At 36.7% G+C, this 19,555-nt stretch overlaps 2 protein-coding genes and 1 pseudogene across 2 annotated transcripts; all 3 read left to right on the top strand.

The window, feature by feature from the left end:
• Positions 1-3,806, top strand: part of LOC107688252 (uncharacterized) — a 15,184-nt pseudogene extending 11,378 nt beyond the window's left edge.
• A 4,275-nt stretch (positions 3,807-8,081) lies between these two features.
• LOC107688272 (free fatty acid receptor 3-like) lies at positions 8,082-9,156 on the top strand. Its single transcript, XM_016485893.1, has one exon. The coding sequence runs from the start codon at positions 8,082-8,084 to the stop codon at positions 9,063-9,065; it is 984 nt and encodes a 327-aa protein (XP_016341379.1). The 3' UTR covers positions 9,066-9,156.
• Positions 9,157-15,863: 6,707 nt separating this feature from the next.
• LOC107688273 (free fatty acid receptor 3-like) lies at positions 15,864-19,190 on the top strand. Its single transcript, XM_016485894.1, has 2 exons — positions 15,864-15,922; positions 18,038-19,190. Exon 2 carries the CDS (start codon positions 18,054-18,056, stop codon positions 19,035-19,037), a length of 984 nt encoding a protein of 327 aa, XP_016341380.1. The 5' UTR covers positions 15,864-15,922; positions 18,038-18,053; the 3' UTR covers positions 19,038-19,190.
• The last annotated feature ends 365 nt before the right edge of the window (positions 19,191-19,555 follow it).

Here is a 19,555-nt window from a genome sequence, read left to right on the forward strand (position 1 = left end):
AGTGCAGACAGTAGTGTATCTTCAGATTGGCCACAACGAGATGCACGGAGGGATCGTTCTGGTCTGAGATATCGGGAAACTGAACCTTTGGGAAGGTTGACCCAAGCTGCTCCTCCCCAAAGAAGAGACCTCCAGAGACCAATCGTACTTAACCACTCTCAAATGCACCCAAATGTGCAAAGACAATCAACCCAACAGAACTTAAGCACACAACCGCAAGTCCAATCTCAAATCCAGACCGCAATACCTCAAACCCAAACCTCTCAGGTTCAGAATCCAATCCCCATTGGTCTACCAAGGGGAACGACCATACCTCAAACACAAACTGGCACCAGACCAAATCAGGCCATGCCTCAGCCATCCGTTCCTCTTACTGAGGCTGCACTACGCCAACACACCGCCCAGACCGATAACGCTTTCACCAACCAGATCCAGCAGACTCCAGCTGCCTTGCAGAACCCTGGACCTTCTCAACCCATACAGCAGCTCAACAAAGCAGGCCAGAGGCCTCCTACTCCACCTCCGGTGCTGCGGCCGGATGAGTTCCAGAAACTTCCACGTGAACGCATGAAGCAGCCGCAAACCATCCAGCCTGTGAACGTGCAACATGCACAGGCAGACTTGAGTGTTGCATACGAGCCCTCAGCGAATGCCGGGAGTGAATCCCATGCATGGACACCCAACCCATATGCGACAGGTACGTAACCTGACACTACTTTAAAGTCCGCATGAACCGGAAGTTGCTGCCGACTTTATTTCAGTGTAGTGACGTATTTCCATCTTAAACGGAATACTGAATAGAGGGCATGGTTTTATTTTGGCGCTCCTCCTCTCTGTCTCTCACTCATAGCAACCTAACGGTTGGAGGGGTGTGTTTAAAAGGATATTCTGCCTAAGCCGTCAAACTGACATCATTAGAGAAGGACTGCCATTCCAGAGCAGAAGCAAATGATCAGATTTTGATTAAAGATTACCAAGACAAACAATTTTTTTCAGCAGATTAACTTGCACGGATTAATTGTTCACATCGAGACAAGCAATGTGCGCTAGTAAAGTAAATAAAGTCAATTTTGATTTCATGCCGACTTTAAATGAGTGAAATGCATCCTCACATTTTGTGGCTGATGAAATTTCAGCTTCATTTTTAAGTTCCAACTAGACAAGATTTTAAAAAATTATTTGAAATGTCTTGTACAGCCAATTTGATTAGAATTAAAAATTGAAAAGAATAGTTCACCCAAAAATGAAAATTTGCTGAAAATATCCTCATCCTCAAGCCATCCAAGGTAGATCAGTTTGTTTCTTCATGATTTAGAGAAACTTAGCATTCCATCACTTGCTCACCTGTGGATCCTTTGCAGTGAATGGGTGCCGTCAGAATGAGAGTCCAAACAGCTGATAAAGCATCACAATAATCCACAAGTAATCCACACCACTCCAGTCTATCAATTAATGTCTTGAAAAGTGAAAAGCTGTGTGTTTGTAAGAAACAAATCCCATCATTAAGAGGTTTTAAATATAAAATGTTGCTTCGGACCAAAAAAATGAGTCCATGATCCATAATAACGCTTCCTCCAGACAAAAGGTTCATTCCCTGTTGTCTCTCAGATCTGAATCCACCAATATATTTGTTTAGAGCTGTTTTGAACTGTTTTGGCTTGTAAACGGTGCTTGATCTGTGCAGATTTCTCTCCTGATTCAGACCAGACCACTTTTTCACTGGAGAAAGCAATATTATGGATAGAGGACGGTTTGAAGTAACTTAACATCAACTCTTAATGATGGATTTGTTTCTTAAAAGAACGCAGCTTTTGGCTTCACAAGATGTTAACTGATGGACTGGAGTAGTTGAATTGGGTGGACAGTTTTTACAGTACAATATTTATATCCATGCTTCAGTGATGGGGGACCTGAAATGGTTCCTCTGTGGCATTACTGCGAAATCACCCTTTAGCCTCTATGCTTAAGAGTGTATATTTATGCTTATTAGAATACCGCATTGTCAGCTCAGCAGCAGACTAATGTAAAATTAACACACGCTATTTGTTTCACCGTTCCTAAATCAGTCACTTATGAATATAAAAATATGTTAAGGCTCTTTCATATCTCGTATCAAGACTTCGGCGCTCCTTTTTGACTTCCATGTGAAATGCACTGCAGACAGCATCACAGAAAAACAATTTTATGAGGTTGCTAGGCACGAAAATGGGCAATGTATATGGTAAACAGTAAAAACACATACGGTATTTGCACCTAGAAGAGAATCTGTGGTGATTGTTTTGTTTCATTGTAGAAAGAAAAAATAGAGTTCACAAAGTTTTATTGTCTCTGGATGCTCTTGATGTTTTAAATGAGGTCAATTGATAACATTAGTTAATGCATTAGCTGACAATGACTGTTTTTACAGCGTTTATCTTTTGTAATGTTCGTTAATAAAAATTGATCATTGTTCATATTAGTGCATTAATGTTACAAGATACAACTTTTAATTTTAAACGTGTTAACGAGTGTTGACTAAGATAACAGTAAGATTGGTAAAAGCTGTAAAAGTATTGTTCCATGTTTACAAACGAGACCTTATTGTAAAGTATTACCAAATTAGCTTCTATTCAGACTTTCAGTTTGACTTGACTCTCATGGGCAAAATTACAGTTACAAGATACATGGAAAATGCCAAACAAGTAGTAAAGGATGTGAAAGTGTTAAAAATAAATATAAATATAAATGCACAAAAATGCATTATGATGCATTCAAGACCTCTTAAAGTTTGACAGTTAAAATCATTTTTATTCTGAATGATTAACTTGAATGCAGAGTTGGACTTGTCATTGCACAGGCAGACTTTTCATGCGTCATGCAAATCGTCTGATAATCATTGGCTTTCAAAATCATTAAAAAAGGTCAGCGAATGGGGTTGAAGTTGAAATTGAACTTTAAGCTGGGCCAACGCTGTCGCAGATGCCGAGTTCAGTTCATTGGGCAACGCTGACTCGAGTAATGTGAAAGGGCCTTTAGACACGATTTATATCAAATTAAGCATTTTCTTCTTTCTTTTCTCCTCCTTCTCTCCAGCAGGTCCACAGAGGCAGACCCAGACGTTGAGAAAATGCAGCGCTCGTCTGGCTTGACACCATTTGCACTGCAAAAAACGTTCGTACAAAGCACAATGTCTCTCAGGTGGAAAGAAACAAACGCTCAGCCATTCCTCCGGCCCTCGGCTTATTGTGCCGTACAAATCTTTGTGTTTTGTTGGAGAGATGGCATTATTGATAAAAAGACTGATCTTTTTGTTTCTCCTGCACAGCTGTCGTAGGCATGTGAAAGCCACAGCTGTTGAACAGGACACTGTGTGAATTTCATCCGTCGGAACAATGCTGCTCTGGGAGTTTTCTTGCACTCAAGTGTCTGAAAATAAAACACAATGCAGTGTTTTTCCACAGACAGGAAGACTTGAACAAAATCCAAATGAATTAGGATGGCTGGCAGAGCTGAACTACTAAATGATAAATAATGGACTGCCGCTGTTTGTCCTCTCGCAACTATTTATTCAGCTTTCTGCTCACAGATGCTTCTTGTAGCACTGCTCAATTAGTGCGATCTGCTACGGTGCTTTTGTGGCTGGATTGCGCATTTGAGTATGAAGGAGACCCACCTAACGCAACGCTGACTCGAGTAATGTGAAAGGGCCTTTAGACACGATTTATATCAAATTAAGCATTTTCTTCTTTCTTTTCTCCTCCTTCTCTCCCTCAGGTCCACAGAGGCAGACCCAGACGTTGAGAAAATGCAGCGCTCGTCTGGCTTGACACCATTTGCACTGCAAAAAACGTTCGTACAAAGCACAATGTCTCTCAGGTGGAAAGAAACAAACGCTCAGCCATTCCTCCGGCCCTCGGCTTATTGTGCCGTACAAATCTTTGTGTTTTGTTGGAGAGATGGCATTATTGATAAAAAGACTGATCTTTTTGTTTCTCCTGCACAGCTGTCACGTATGCATGTGAAAGCCGCGGCTGTTGAACATTCACTGTGTGAATTTCATCCGTCGGAACAATGCTGCTCTGGGAGTTTTCTTGCACTCAAGTGTCTGAAAATAAAACACAATGCAGTGTTTTTCCACAGACAGGAAGACTTGAACAAAATCCAAATGAATTAGGATGGCTGGCAGAGCTGAACTACTAAATGATAAATAATGGACTGCCGCTGTTTGTCCTCTCGCAACTATTTATTCAGCTTTCTGCTCACAGATGCTTCTTGTAGCACTGCTCAATTAGTGCGATCTGCTACGGTGCTTTTGTGGCTGGATTGCGCATTTGAGTATGAAGGAGACCCACCTAACGGACGTGTAATTAATTAAGCTCTTTAATTCTTATGTTAATGATGTGGAAAATGCTAATGAGTTTAAGTAAAATAGGTTGCTGACAGGCCTAGCAAAAATATGATGAAAAGCAAATGTTTGGTGAGATGGTTTATGTCATGTACTGGAGGTTTTACAAATAAATTCTCCCAATTTGCATCGCTTTGTTCTTCATTACATCTTAGACACAGAAATCAATTTGCAACTGAAATAATAGAGCACTACTGAAGTCGCAGTGAATTCTCAAGAAGAGGTTTGTAGAAGAAGAAACTTCCCTCTTTGACTTAATTCCAAGCACAGATTAAATTAATATCAGTGTGCATGTATTTATAGACATGCATTGTACAAAAAAGGGTTCCTTACTGTTGGGGAAATAAATTAACTTCCTTCAGTAAATGAAAAATGTCTCGCTTCTTTCCGGTTTTGTCATCGTAGGTGCAGCATGTGTCAAAGTGACATAATGAGAAAAAGCTTTAAAGACTCTAGGAGCGTCACATTATCACTTCTGAATCTGTGGTTTGGACTGATTAATTAAGGTATAAAATATTTTGCTACTACGATTTTTTTAAATTGTGATGATTTCTTTGAAGACTAATGCTTTAACAGGTAAACTTTTTCAGTTTTGATCAGAAATATCAAATATATAAATATTTGTTCCGCATACGAGATGATATGCATTTTAATATTTACAGAAAAAAAGTAAGCATGAAATGCTAAAATTATTTTGAGGGCTTATTTTTCATTGATTGTAAGAATGAAACATTTCTTTAATTAAATGTATTTGTACATTTGCATATCTAATAATTAAATTTTTCTGAAACATAGATGTTGCTAGTTAACATTGGATGCACATATATAATATATATCTAATTCTCTCATACATTTCTTTCAGTTTTGAGAAGTAGCTAGATCTACAAGCAGTGTTTTTTTTCACATGATCACTAATAACCAACATTTTGCATTGCTGGTATTTCCCTTTAACTAGTTTCACATCTCACATAGGTGCAACTGAATTTGTATTCTAGGAAATTTATTTTGAGTATTCATATTTTTTTAATAGTGTGTAGTAATTGTAAGTTCTCTATCAAAATGATGACTCAGTTGTTGCATAGATATTCCAAATACGCTAATGGTCTGAAAATGTATAGCCTAATCATGCATTCTGATCTCTGTATGTGTGTTGCGGAATTATTTTTTTCTCAGTAATAACACCTGATCATGTGACCAGTTTCTACATGCATTTCCTGAGATGCAATACTATATATTTAGAATTTATTTGAGCCTATTCTAAACATACTGCATGCTTTTTTATTATTCCAAGGATACAGTAGATGCATATTTAACACAGTTGTTTGGTTTAGTCAGTCCCATCTGTATTGAACTGTTTTTATTGCCATTAATAAGTGACCTACTTACCAAAAATAGGATTCTTTACTACATTAAAGCTCCATTGTGTGGTCAAGATACTGGATTAGATACTGTACCAGTGCCTGTATGACAATTACATTAATGAGAATAACTTCTCGTCAAGCAATATTACACTGATACTAAAGACAATAAAACCATTGCATGCCAATTTTTAGTATTGAAAGGGGTCATATGATGTTGCTAAAAAAGAACATTATTTTGTGTATTTGGTGTAATGAAATGTTTATGCGGTTTAAGGTTAAAAAAACACATTATTTTCCAAATACTGTACATTATTGTTTCTCCTCTATGCCCCGCCTTTCTGAAACGCTCGATTTCTTATAAAGCTCATCTTTCTGAAAAGTGAGGTGTGCTCTGATTGACCAGCTATCCAGAGCATTGTGATTGGCCGAATACCTCAACATATTTACAGGTTGTGAGTCAGAACAGCCAGCATTGTAGGTTCAGGAAACAGTCCTCTGTAAAATGCGTTGCACACACACGAATATTTGGGTTGAACTGTTCTGGAACAGTGTTGTAAATACAACGTAACCACTGATTTCTAGTCGTGTCCTCTTTTGGAAGACCAAACAAAGTAGTTTCACTTTCACAACGAAACACACAGCGTCTTCACGACATGGCAGCGGCCGCAACAATACTACAGCGAGAATAAAAGTTACGCCTTCTTTCTTTGCGTGAACATTTGGGCGGTGTTATGCAAATCTTCCCACACAGTGACGTAGACATGTGGGGGTGTGTTTAAAAGAGGTGTTTTAGGAGGGCGTGGCAGAGTCTTTTATAAAGAATATCTCTTTGGGTTTGAGACTTTAGTCTTTGCAACTTTAGGGATCTTATCTATTCACAAACAGCTTGTAACACTCCAAAGAGAAAGGAAAACTTGAAATCGCATCATATGACCCCTTGAAGAGATGAATATCAACTTCCTGTTGTGTATAAATGATGGTGTTTTTTTTTCTTAAGAGACCAGATTGACAGAACTTCGACATCCATCATTTAAACACACTATTTAAATGTAGCCATGAGACACTTTGAATTCTGGAGTATTGCATGTATTGCTCTTGCTTGAGGGCCATCAGATATTGACTCTCATTCAGCTCAGATGAATAGCATGTCTTTACCAAACATTTGTTTGTGGAATGGTTTTATGGAATAACCATTTTATAAAAGCAATAAGCCCCGTGAAGCCGTGGTTTACAGTGAATTTACTCCACTTCGCATCGTGCCTAACAACGCCCCTTAGCTGTTATAAATTCACTGTAAACCAGCTTCTTGGGGCTTATTGCTTTTTTTTTTATCACAATTTCACTTTTTATCTCATAATTGTCATTTTCAAGTTTTTTTTACCGCTCAATTATGACTTAGTATGTCATTTTGACATTTTGTCTCACAATTTTGACTTTTTTTCATAATTATGACTTGCTGTAGGATGTCATAATTTAGACTTTTTATCTCATAATTTACGTTATATATCATAAGACTATCACACAATTATGATTTAGTCTGTCAATTTTTTGACTTTTTGTCATATTTTATCTCAGTATCTCATTTCAACTTTTTTTTAACTTACAAACAAATTTGTCAGTGTATGATGATTTTTAATCTCACAATTGACTTTTTGTCATAAGTCTTACCTCATAATTGATTACCGGTACTTAATTTTGTGTCATAATTTTGACTTTTTATCTCATAATTGACTTGCATCATAATTAACTTTGTATATCATAATTTCACCTTATCCCATAATTGACTTTTTATGTCATAAGGCTTCTCATAATTATGACATAGTATGTCATGATTTAGAGTTTTTTTTATCTCAAAATTTTGACTTAGTATGTCAATTTCGACTTACTTTCTTTGTAAGTTTTGAACTTTTGTTTTGAACAATTGAATTTTTGTCATAATTATGACTTATCTCAGTGAGTCATTATTTTGTATCTCACAACTGACTTCTTATGTCAAGATTTTATCTCATAATTATGACTGTCATAATTTAGATTTTTTTCCTTCATAATTGACTTTTTGTTTCATATTTATGACATTTTAGGTCATAATTTCCACTTTTTCCTCATAATTGATTTGTCATAATTTTGACTTCTCATAACTGATTTTTTCATGAATCAAATAGATTTTTTGACTTTGTAATCTTATGTTATCTCATATTTACCAAAGCATTATTTTTTTCTCATGTGCTGGAAATGGACTTCAATAGTAAACAGCATGAAACTTGACATTAAAATACTTGCAGTTTCTCATTTTCTCTGTCTTTTCTTACAGAGCGTTCATTGCATCTACATTGACGATGGCGTGGACGGTTGGTCTCAGTAACCTGGTGTTAGTGGCCTACGGATTCACACTGATCACAGGCCTTCCCGCCAACATCTTGGCTTTCTACACCTTCTTGCAGAAGATCCGCCAGCGCTCCACCCCGATAGACGTGCTGTTACTCAGTTTAACCATCTCGGACCTGATCTTCCTCCTTTTCCTGCCGTTTCGCATGGTGGAGGCGGCCAACATGAAATGGACGCTGCCTTACTTCCTCTGCCCGCTGTCGGGATTCATCTTCTACTCGGTCATCGCCAACAGCGTCCTTCACCTGACGGCCATCAGCGTGGAGCGCTACCTGGGTGTGGCTTACCCCATTAAATACAAGCTCAAACGCAACCCCAGAAGTGCCGTGATAGCCTGCGTCCTATTCTCGGTGGTTTCAATGGCGCACTGCAGTATCGTCTACATTATGCAATACCACAACTATTTCAACCCCAACATCACTGATCCATCCAAACGTAACACCTGTTATGAAGAATTCACTGACGAACAACTCAAGATCCTCCTGCCGTTTCGACTGGAGCTTTCTGTTGTCTTCTTCTGCATCCCTTTCCTCATCTGCTGCTTCTGCTACATCCAGTGCATCTGCATACTTTCCCGACTATCCAACGTCAATGCCAAGAAGCGGTATAGAGCCATCGGGATGGCGTTGGGCACGCTTCTGGTCTTCGTTATCTGTTTCATGCCCTTCAACATCTCCCACGTGGAGGGATTCGTAACCGGCCAAAGCTCTAAATGGAGACAACCTGCTTTACTCACCAGCACGTTGAATGCATGCCTCGACCCTTTCATATTCTACTTCTCTTCTTCCGCACTCAGAGAGACTTTCAAGAAGGTGTTGCAGGGGCTGGCGAGGCGTTTGCTCCTTCCTTGCTGCCGCTCGGCTCTCTGCTGCCCTTTATTCAACCGTGGGAAACCAGACGAGCGAACGCAGAGCTCTGATGACAGCATCCGCTAACATTTCAAGCCAGTCTTTGCATTGAATAATCTGCCTGCATGTGCATCATCAGTGCATATCATTCAGTCCAAAGCCAATTAATATAATTCTGATGCACCACCATGACCCAATGCTTTATGGATAGCCAGAAGAGAAACAGAAATGGTTCCAGAAAAAAAATCAAGCATGATTGCATGACTATTTAACCTAAACCTTTGCAGCAGCCGTTTCGTTCACAATGAAATGAAGAGCTTGAGTGAACAAATTACAGTGCAAAAAGCAATTGTATCTGAACTGTACATCTAACATTTGAACTAATACGCAGCATTCACTAACAGCAATGCTATAAATATAATCAAAACAACTTTATAAAACCAATTTTCTTTGCTACTAATATTTTAATAAAAGAAACTCATACAAATTATGCGTCCGTTCTTTATTCCTCTGTCCTGAACTACTCACCCATTATGCATGAATGCTGTTTATTTTCTACACAGCACTTAATATGCACAGCTTGTTCTTAACCTGCCATCTCTTTAGATAGACCAACACAAACCTGTTCCTGTGATGTCACTTCCTGTTCCTGGTACAGCGTTTGGAGGTACAGGTTGGATTTTGAGTCACTTATTTGATCCATTTTATCAGTTCTGTTTAAAATGGCTAATAATTAATCTAATTTATCACATATAATCTGAATACTTGGTGTCACTGAAGCAGATTTTGAACAGTTGCATCTAGTTTCCTAACTCAGTTATCGGAAATTATCTCTCTTGTCTATTATTACACTTGAATGTCACAGTTTTGTTATTACAACTACACTGTGTCTGTGTCTACTTTTTAGTGCAGGTGGGAGGACGGTTGAACTGCATGTGGTGCAGTTGCATTAACAGCTCAAATGATTGGCTCATACAGGTATGTTTTTGCATGAGCAAAGATGGCAGGATGCACGTTGCTTACTTACAAGGCTGCATTTGCTAGTCAAGCCACTGCCATTAAGATGAATGGAAATGCTAACAAATAGAAGTGCATTCTTTAAATAAACAAGTTCAAAGATCCTACAGCTTTGCTTAAATACTTTTTTTGTGCGTTGTATTGCATTGCATGTGAGTTTCGTACAGTTTTGCTTAAATACTTTTTGTGCATTGCATTGCATGTGAGTTTGCATTCTTCAGTGCATTGCCATCATACCCTGCAAGTTTACTAGATAACGGCCATAAACATCACACCTATTTATTGCTGCTACTGTATTATTCTGAGCAATGCTGTCCACTTTAAACGTGAGTTTGTGTCTTCTCTGCCCTACTTCTAAAGCTGAATCTCTTTTTAGCCTTGCAACAGCATCTATAAAGAGCTCATCTATCTTTCCTGTGGCAGAGGCATCTGAAACAACACACACTTTCCTGGTGCGTGATACAGGGGGAATTCAGGTAAAGTGGGACACTTTCTGATCATTTTTCATTGGTTTTTATAATATATTCCAGGGGCATAAAAATAAAGATCATGATAAAGATCTCCACTGCACAATACAGATAAAAAGGCAATATTAAACTTGAATGCTTTTTCAAACAAATTCCAGGAGTGACTGGTAAACTGAGACGTGCAGTTCATTTAAATACATTTCACTTTAGATGTAATAAAATGCTAAATTTAAAGGGGTCATAGGATGCTACATGCACTTTTACAAGTTGTTTGAACTGAAATGTGTGTTGGCAGTGTGTGTACACAACCACCTTATAATGATAAAAATCCACCCAGTGTTTTTTTTTTTTAATCTGGTTAAATGTTTTCCCCTTTCTCAAATCGAGACGTGACACAGACAGGCCCCTCCCACGATAGTTTGATTGACAGTAGCGTTTCAGCACAGACTGGACTGGCGTCTTACCTCAGACCCGCCCTGAGTGAGCTGTCATCAGTCCGCCATTGTTTCACTGCTGGAGCAGATGTAGACAAGAATGACTCCTAAGCGATTGAGGTGTTCTGTTGTTGGATGTAATATTACATTGTCTCTGAAGGGAATGCTCCCCCGATCTACATAAACGCGTCTATGTTCGCGCGAATCATTCATGATCCAGCTTCACCTACAGAAGAAGTGAGTATAATGTTTTGTAATGAATCTTTGCAAATCGCCTTTCCTATGTGCTAATGTGCTAATTAGCAAGTTTCACGATGAATGCGGCTAAAGTAAACAGTCTCTCTGAGAGCAGCTCGGAAGAGAGGGGCGGGGGCAGCAGAGCTCATTAACATTTAAAGGAAAATGCTACAAAAACGGCTTGATCTGAAAAGAGCTGTTTTTGACCGGGTAAAAAAGGTGTTTTTTACACTACCATTGAGAAATTTTAACCAAACTATGTTACAGACTTTTCATTAAGACCCTAAAGAATCATATCAACTTGTGGAAAATGGACATCCTATGACCCCTTTAACACGTAAACTTGTTTGATTTCTTCTTCTTGATTTGTTTCTGTAAAACACAAAGATTTAAAAATGTCTGTTTTAGTCTATACTAGGAAACTCAATGGGGTCCAATGTTGTCTGGATGTTCTTAAAATATAGTTTGTGTTCCACAGAAGATAGAAGGTCATAAATGTTTGGAAAGACATGAAGGTGAGTAAATATTGACAGAATTTATATTTTTAGGTGAACTATACCTTTAAGAGCAAATTGACATGGTCTTACCTGGTAGGTGACTCAACATAGTACAGAATTATTCAAAATTAAACAAAAATGTCCTTATAATCAGACACAGCTATATATTTTCATGTATAAAGACCCAATTTATACTGTGAAAAATTAATATTAAGAACATAAAATATTGTGGAAATATGTTTCAATTGTTTCTATAATTGTTTATTTATTGTAATATATTTTTATTATTTATTTATTTTAATCAAAATGTGCATTTATTTATTTTTTAATTTTATTTTTAATCATTTATTTATTTTTACACAGTTTTTTTTTTTATATTAAATGAGGCCACAAGATGGTGCTATAAATGAGTCATTGTGAAAAAAAATGCCTCAAGAAACCTTTAAATTAACCACACAGATCAGATAAAGTTTTGAAAGTCTGCATTCCTGTATTCAGACCAATATAGATTTTTCATCAGATGTTTTTTTTTTCATGTTAAAACCACAAACATGTCTCATAGCGGCAATATACGAGTAATAACACTGTGCTCAGCTCTGTTAAAATGCTCAGTGTGTTATCTACTCATCACCAGATGAAGGAAATAGTAACGGTTTTGTCTTATGTAAATGGAAAGAACTAAGGGAACATTTTGTGAAGTTGCTAAGAGTGGTGCTTCCCCAAGCAAAATGTGCCGTGGCTGTCATTCTGAGTGGGTGCTAAGGTGTTGCTAAGCAGTTGCTATGGTGTTATGAGTGTTTGTTAGCATGTTGCGGATTGCTAGAGTGTTACTAAGTGGTTGCTAGGGTGGTTTTGGATGGTGCAGTATTGTAAATGCAAGTCTACCGTGCATTTATAATAAACAGAACGTTATTGTGCCTTAGTGTGGAGGCTAATATAGCTATTCTTATAATTATCTTTATAGTTATAGCTCTTGGTGTGAACAGACCTTAAGGGTTTTTTTTGTTGTCATTTTTTATTGTAAAGACCCGTTTACTTCAAGTACAGTAACTATTATGATAGTTTTAAAAAAAGTGTTAATAATTTCAAAGAATAGTGGTGTTAAAGGGTTAGTTCACCCAAAAATTAAAATTCTGTCATTAATTACTCACCCTCATGTCGTTCCAAACCCGTAACACCTTCGTTCATCTTCAGAACACAAATTAAGATATTTTTGATGAAATCCGAGAGCTCTCTTGAGAGACCCTCCATAGACAGCAACACAACTGCAATGTTCCCAGGTCCAGAAACGTAGCAAGGACAAATCGGTAAAATAGTCCATGCGACATCAGGGGTTCAACCGTAATAATTTTACGAAGCTACGAGAATACTTTTTGTGCACATAGAAAACAAAAATAACGACTTTATTCAACAATTCTTCTCCTCCTCATCCCGTCTGCAGCAGTGCGCCGCCATTGTGGAGAGTATCATGACGCATACGCTTGCTTCCGCTTTATGTAACAACGCATGTGCGTGTTAACGTAAGCAACAGCGACATGCGCATGCATGGTTTACATGAACCGGAAGCAAGCTGCAGACGGGATGAGGAGGAGAAGAATTGTTGAATAAAGTCGTTATTTTTGTTTTCTATGTGCACAAAAAGTATTCTCGTGGCTTTATAACATTACGGTTGAACCACTGATGTCTCATGGATTATTTTACCGATCTCCTTGCTACGTTTCTGGACCTTGATCGTGTTACTTACCGTATTGACCCAAATATAAGACGACGTTTTTTTCTTGGAAATACATCTGAAAAAACGCGGTCGTCTTATATTCAGGGTCTAGACTTTGACATGTCAATATAGATGGATAGCCTAAATGTCCTAATTCAGATGGGCTACCTGTTTTGTTTTTTTAATGGTATATCAAAAAGTGTATATTTTTTAAATGTGATTGTTGGTACATTTTACCAGTTTTTACCATACTTTCAAAACAAAAATTAAAATAGGAAAAGTATGCAATATGAAAATAATTGAACACAAAATGTGTTTTACTGAGATAAAACAAGATTTGGTTTTTAAAAAGCTTTTTTCCAAAAGGTACATCTGGAAAAAGTGGGGTCGTCTTATAATCAGGGTCGTCTTATATTCGGGCCAATACGGTACATTGCATACGGTACACATGTTTATGGGAGGGTCAGAGAGCTCTCGGAATGCATCAGAAACATCTTAAATTGTGTTCCGAAGATGAACGAAGGTCTTACGGGTTTGGAACGGCATGAGGGTGAGTAATCAATGACAGAATTTTCATTTTTGGGTGAACTAACCCTTTAACCAACAACATTACCTACCAATGAGCATTACATTTTTTTTTTTACAGAATTTATTAATCTTTGTAAACCTTAGTTAATAAAATACAACAGTTCAATGTTAGTTCATGTTAGCTTCATTAAATAATATTAACAGATACAACGTTAATAATGTATTAGTACATTATGAAATTAACAATATGATTAATGAATGCTTTAGAAGTATTTTCATAGTTAGATTTATTGTAAAGTAGTAACAAAATTGCTAAAAATAAAATGAAAATTATCATAAAAATATAAAAAAGAATTAAAAGTATAAAAAAATACTCAAATAGTAGTAGTAATACATTTATATAATAATAAATGTATTTAATACATTTACTATTTTAATGTTTATTAATATTTTGAATGTTGATATTTTTAGCAATTTTAACAAAATAGCTAAAAATAAAATAAAAATAAAATCCAAGTCAAAATATTAATAATCACTAAAATAGTAAATGAATTGATCATTTTTTCCAGTTATTGTTTTAATTAACAACAACACCTTTCAATATGTGCACGCATAAATGAGATCAGACGGAAGGAATGATTTTAATTGAATATTAACTTAAATGAAGGTCTGTTCCTCGCATCAAGCTATCATATCATAAGTTGAATGTAGAGCACAAGTCATATGAGCTACTTTTATGGTTAATTTATGGTGTTGATTCTCCACAGCTTCAGTCCTCATTTACTTTCACGGTATGGAGGAGTGTAAACATTCGGCCTAACTTTGGTTTTACACAGAAGAACAAACGTTATATGGGTTTGGAATAACATTAAGGTGAGTAAATGATGATCTGTTGAACTATTTCTTGAATTTGTGCTTGAATTTGCCTTTGGCTAGAGTCGTTTCTCTCATCTGTCAGGCTAAACACAGTTAACCCATAATCTCTTGGAGGTCTGAAAAGAAATAGCTTAGTTCTAAACATGAATGTAAACACATTTATCTTAAAACAACATCCAGTTAGAAGTGAAAGTACGAGTCAGATATATTGAATGTGTGAAATGTTTCATTGTACAGTATTGCACAATCCGGAGTTGTCCTCTATTGTACAATCTTGAGTTTAGCAAAAGAGGAAATGTGCGAAGCAATGGAGCGTCCCATCACGTCTCAGACGCTTTCTCCTTACAGTGGAGAAAGGCATTTTGCCTATAATAATTGGCTACAATAATACAGCATTATTATCATAGATTATCAAATAAATAATACTGTCTCTGTAATATTAAACTTTGATGTATCATATAGATATTTATTTATTTTGCTAGTAAACAACCACCCAAAAGAACCTTAGCAACTGCATAACAACAGTCAAAACAACAGAAAACAGTCTTGTGAAATAAATACATTTCAGATTGATTTTCAGCTGTCTAGAGCGAGTAAGTGAAGTATATATCAATTGAATATTTATATGTTAAAATAGTTATTATTATTATTATTGTGTGTGTGCATAAATAATGTTTGAAATGTCAGCTTTGTCTTGACTGAAATAAATTAAATATATATAAATTAATATGTATTATTATTATTGTGTGTGTGTGTATATATAAATGTGTGAAATAAATGCAGCTGAATTAATTTTCAACTGTGTTTTGAGTGGAATATATTATTATTATTATGTATATAAATGTATGAAATGCATGTAAGCTGAATTAATTTTCAACTGTGAAATATTTCTACATTAAAATGTATATATTGTACTATTATATTGTATAAATATATATTTTATGATTACTGATTATTAATTTGTGTGTACATTACTATTATACATTATTATAATGTATATCTGTGTGCGTGTGTGTGTTTAATGAGTAAAACAGGAAGTAAGTATTGCTTCTTTCCTGTTGTGCCATTATAGGTGTGTGTGTGTGTCACAGTGACCTCATTATAAGAAGCATTATGCGTGAGAGAAAGCGATATTGTCACTTCTGAGTCTGTGCAGTGGACTGACTTAATTAAGGTATGAAATCATTCTGCTTCTTTTGTTTCGTTTTGTTCATGATTGTAGTGTGTCATTCCTTCACCAACTTTAAAAATGGTACATGATTCTTTGGGAGTTTATTTAACTGAAATCATTTTATAAGGCTAACACAAGCATTTTTTAATGTTCAAAGGTATGTTAACTCATATCTAGAGTAAGGGTTCACAGAGGGGTCTTAAAGGAGCTGAAAACACCCCTAAAAAAGGCCCCTAGTACCTGACAGATCATAAAAACCACTATGAACTTCAGATTAAAGTGGTCAGGTTAGATTTTGAGAAATAAATGAGCTTCCATGTTCAAAAACACAGCTACCTGCTTATGATCAGATGGATATATATATATACAAGAAGACTTGAATTGCTATTGGAAATAATGAATCGTTCTAGAATGATTTTGTTGGGGAGTGAATCTTCAAGAATAAAAATTAAAAAGCTAAAATATTAATTTTTACTCTCAAGACTATTTCTGAATGCGAACCATCCTTTAATGCCGAACAGAAAAACGTGGAAAATTCACAATATATTCTATAGTATACACTGTATATTCACAGAATATTTTTCACTTATTCAGACCTCTTTCAGCAACCATAAATTAAACAGAATTTGAAAAAAAAAAAAAAAAAAAAAAAAAATATATATCTTTCACCCATTCAATTTTTTTTTTGATTAATCAGGTTTTATTTATTGTGATTATTAATAGATTAAAATATAGAAATATATTGTAATAATACTTATAATAAAAAATAAAATTATAAAAAATGTAGTATTCAATAGCAAAATTATATTTGATTAAAATAAAATTATTATTTGTATCATTTTTTTAGTACAACTGTAAAATTACAATATTAATATTTACATCTCAATTCAGACGTTAAACCAAGATTTGTTTAGGCATTTTTTTCCCATTTTTTATTATGCAGCCCTAATGTAAATGTTTTAGTTTGAATATGTATATCTAACGAATGACTGTTTGATATTTATCTGATATTTTTTTCTGGTTTGAAATTTTTTCTAATTTATTGACAGATGATAACCATAAGAACTTCATTCCTCACTTCTCCAAGTGTTTTTCAGAATCATTTATTAGAAACATCTCTGTCTCGAAAGCTTCCATGATGCATGTCCTGTGCTGCGTTACCTAGTTAGAATTTGACCCTCACTCAGACATACTGCATCCTGAATGTGTCACGTATTACATCTCAATTCAGACGTTAAACCAAGATTTGTTTAGGCATTTCTTCCCATTTTTTATTATGCAGCCCTAATGTAAATGGTTTAGTTTGAATATGTATATCTAACGAATGACTGTTTGATATTTATCTGATATTTTTTTCTGGTTTGAAATTTTTTCTAATTTATTGACAGATGATAACCATAAGAACTTCATTCCTCACTTCTCCAAGTGTTTTTCAGAATCATTTATTAGAAACATCTCTATCTCGAAAGCTTCCATGATGCATGTCCTGTGCTGCGTTACCTAGTTAGAATTTGACCCTCACTCAGACATACTGCATCCTGAATGTGTCACGTACAACTGTGTGTGGTTTAGTCAGACTCATACTGTATGTTTTGTGCTGCATTTTTATTGGCATTAATAAATGACCTATTTTTTTACTGCCCTAAAGCTTTTGTTGGTCAGATTTACAGGATAGGTACACAAAAAAATCTTGCTTCTTCAAAAACAATATTTTACCGTATAAAATAATATTTTTATTTATTTATTTAAGACTTGTCATAATATTTTCTGCAAATCAGTGCAAAATGATGGAAAGGTGTTTATGTTGTCACTTTGTCAGTCAGCTTTCAACTGTTTTTAATTTGTGTCAGAATGCAATTTTGTGAATTTTAATAGGAAATATAATGCTTCACACACCAGAATCATTTGTAAGTATGCCTATTGCGGCTATATTTTGACCTCGATCCTTCAAAAATAAAGGTTCGTTATAGCATCTATGGTTCCATGAAGAACCTTCAACATCTATGGAACCAGAAAAAGGTTCTTGCAGCTATGCACAGTTCAAATGCACACAGGTTCTCTTGACATTGGATGTAAGATGTAAAACCTGAGTTTATCTAGTTTATTTTTCTTTTACAGGTTTGCATCATTGACGATGGCGTGGACGGTTGGTCTCAGTAACCTGGTGTTAGCGATCTACGGATTCACACTGATCACAGGCCTTCCCGCCAACGTCTTGGCTTTCTACACCTTCTTGCAGAAGATCCGCCAGCGCTCCACCCCGATAGACGTGCTGTTACTCAGTTTAACCATCTCGGACCTGATCTTCCTCTTTTTCCTGCCGTTTCGCATGGTGGAGGCAGCCAACATGAAATGGACGCTGCCTTACTTCCTCTGCCCGCTGTCGGGATTCATCTTCTACTCCACCATCTACAACAGCACCTTCCACCTGACGGCCATCAGTGTGGAGCGCTACCTGGGTGTAGCTTTCCCCATTAAATACAAGCTCAAATGCAACCCTCGAAACGCCGTGATAGCCAGCGTCATATTCTGGGTGATCTCCATGGTGCACTGCAGTATCGTCTACATCATGCAATACCACGATCATTCGAACCCCAACTTCACCGATCCATCCAAACGTAACACCTGTTATGAAGAATTCAGCACTGAACAGCTCAAGATCCTCCTTCCGGTTCGCCTGGAGCTTTTCGCGGTGCTCTTCGTCACGCCGTTCCTCATCTGCTGCTTCTGCTACATCAAATTCATCCACATCCTCTCCAATCTGCCCAACATCAACGCCAAGAAGCGGTATAGAGCCATCGGGATGGCGTTGGGCACGCTTCTGGTCTTCATTATCTGCTTCATGCCCTATAACATCTCACACGTGGTTGGATATGTAGGCAACTACAGCCCCGACTGGCGAGTGTATGCGCTGCTCACCAGCACGTTTAACGCGTGCCTCGATCCGTTCATATTCTACTTCTCTTCTTCAGCGCTTAGAGGAACTTTTAAGAACGTCTTCCAGGAGCTGTCGAGGAGGCTGCACATGCCCTGCTGCCGCTCGCCTCTCTATTGTCCTCTGCTGAACTGTTCGAGTACAGAGGAGAAAACTCAGAGCACGACCGACAGCTCTCTGTAACATCACAAGCCGGGACATGGAGTTTGATTCAATTGACCTGCGAAACGTGACTCAATCTGAGAAGTATCAGAAGAGCACCATATGGGCCAGTATTTTTCTGTTTTCTTCTGACTGCACATGTTGATCAGTCCAAAGCAAATGAACATAATTCTGATGCGCAGCTTAATGGACCTGTATAATGGACCACTATTACTATGGAGGTTCCAGTATTTTTTCCATAAATTTTCCCATAGGGATTTAAAAATAGTCTTCGTTAAAGGGGTCATATGACGTTGCTAAAAAGAACATTATGTTGTGTATTTGGTGTAATGCAATGTGTTTATGCGGTTTAAGGTTAAAAAACACATTATTTTCCACATACTATACATTATTGTTGCTCCTCTATGCCCCGCCTTTCTGAAACACGTCGATTTTTACAAAGCTCATCGTTCTGAAAAGCGAGGTGTGCTCTGATTGGCCAGCTATCCAGTGCGTTGTGATTGGCCGAATGCCTCAAAAGCGTGTGAAAGAAATGTTAC

The sequence above is a fragment of the Sinocyclocheilus anshuiensis genome, unplaced genomic scaffold, assembly GCF_001515605.1.
Source record: "Sinocyclocheilus anshuiensis isolate Anshui unplaced genomic scaffold, SAMN03320099.WGS_v1.1 scaffold1162, whole genome shotgun sequence".
Taxonomy (NCBI): domain Eukaryota; kingdom Metazoa; phylum Chordata; class Actinopteri; order Cypriniformes; family Cyprinidae; genus Sinocyclocheilus; species Sinocyclocheilus anshuiensis.

Coding starts and splice junctions, on each gene's coding strand:
- LOC107688272 (XM_016485893.1), top strand. CDS start 8,082: ATGGCGTGGACGGTTGGTCTCAGTAACCTGGTGTTAGTGGCCTACGGA.
- LOC107688273 (XM_016485894.1), top strand. CDS start 18,054: ATGGCGTGGACGGTTGGTCTCAGTAACCTGGTGTTAGCGATCTACGGA.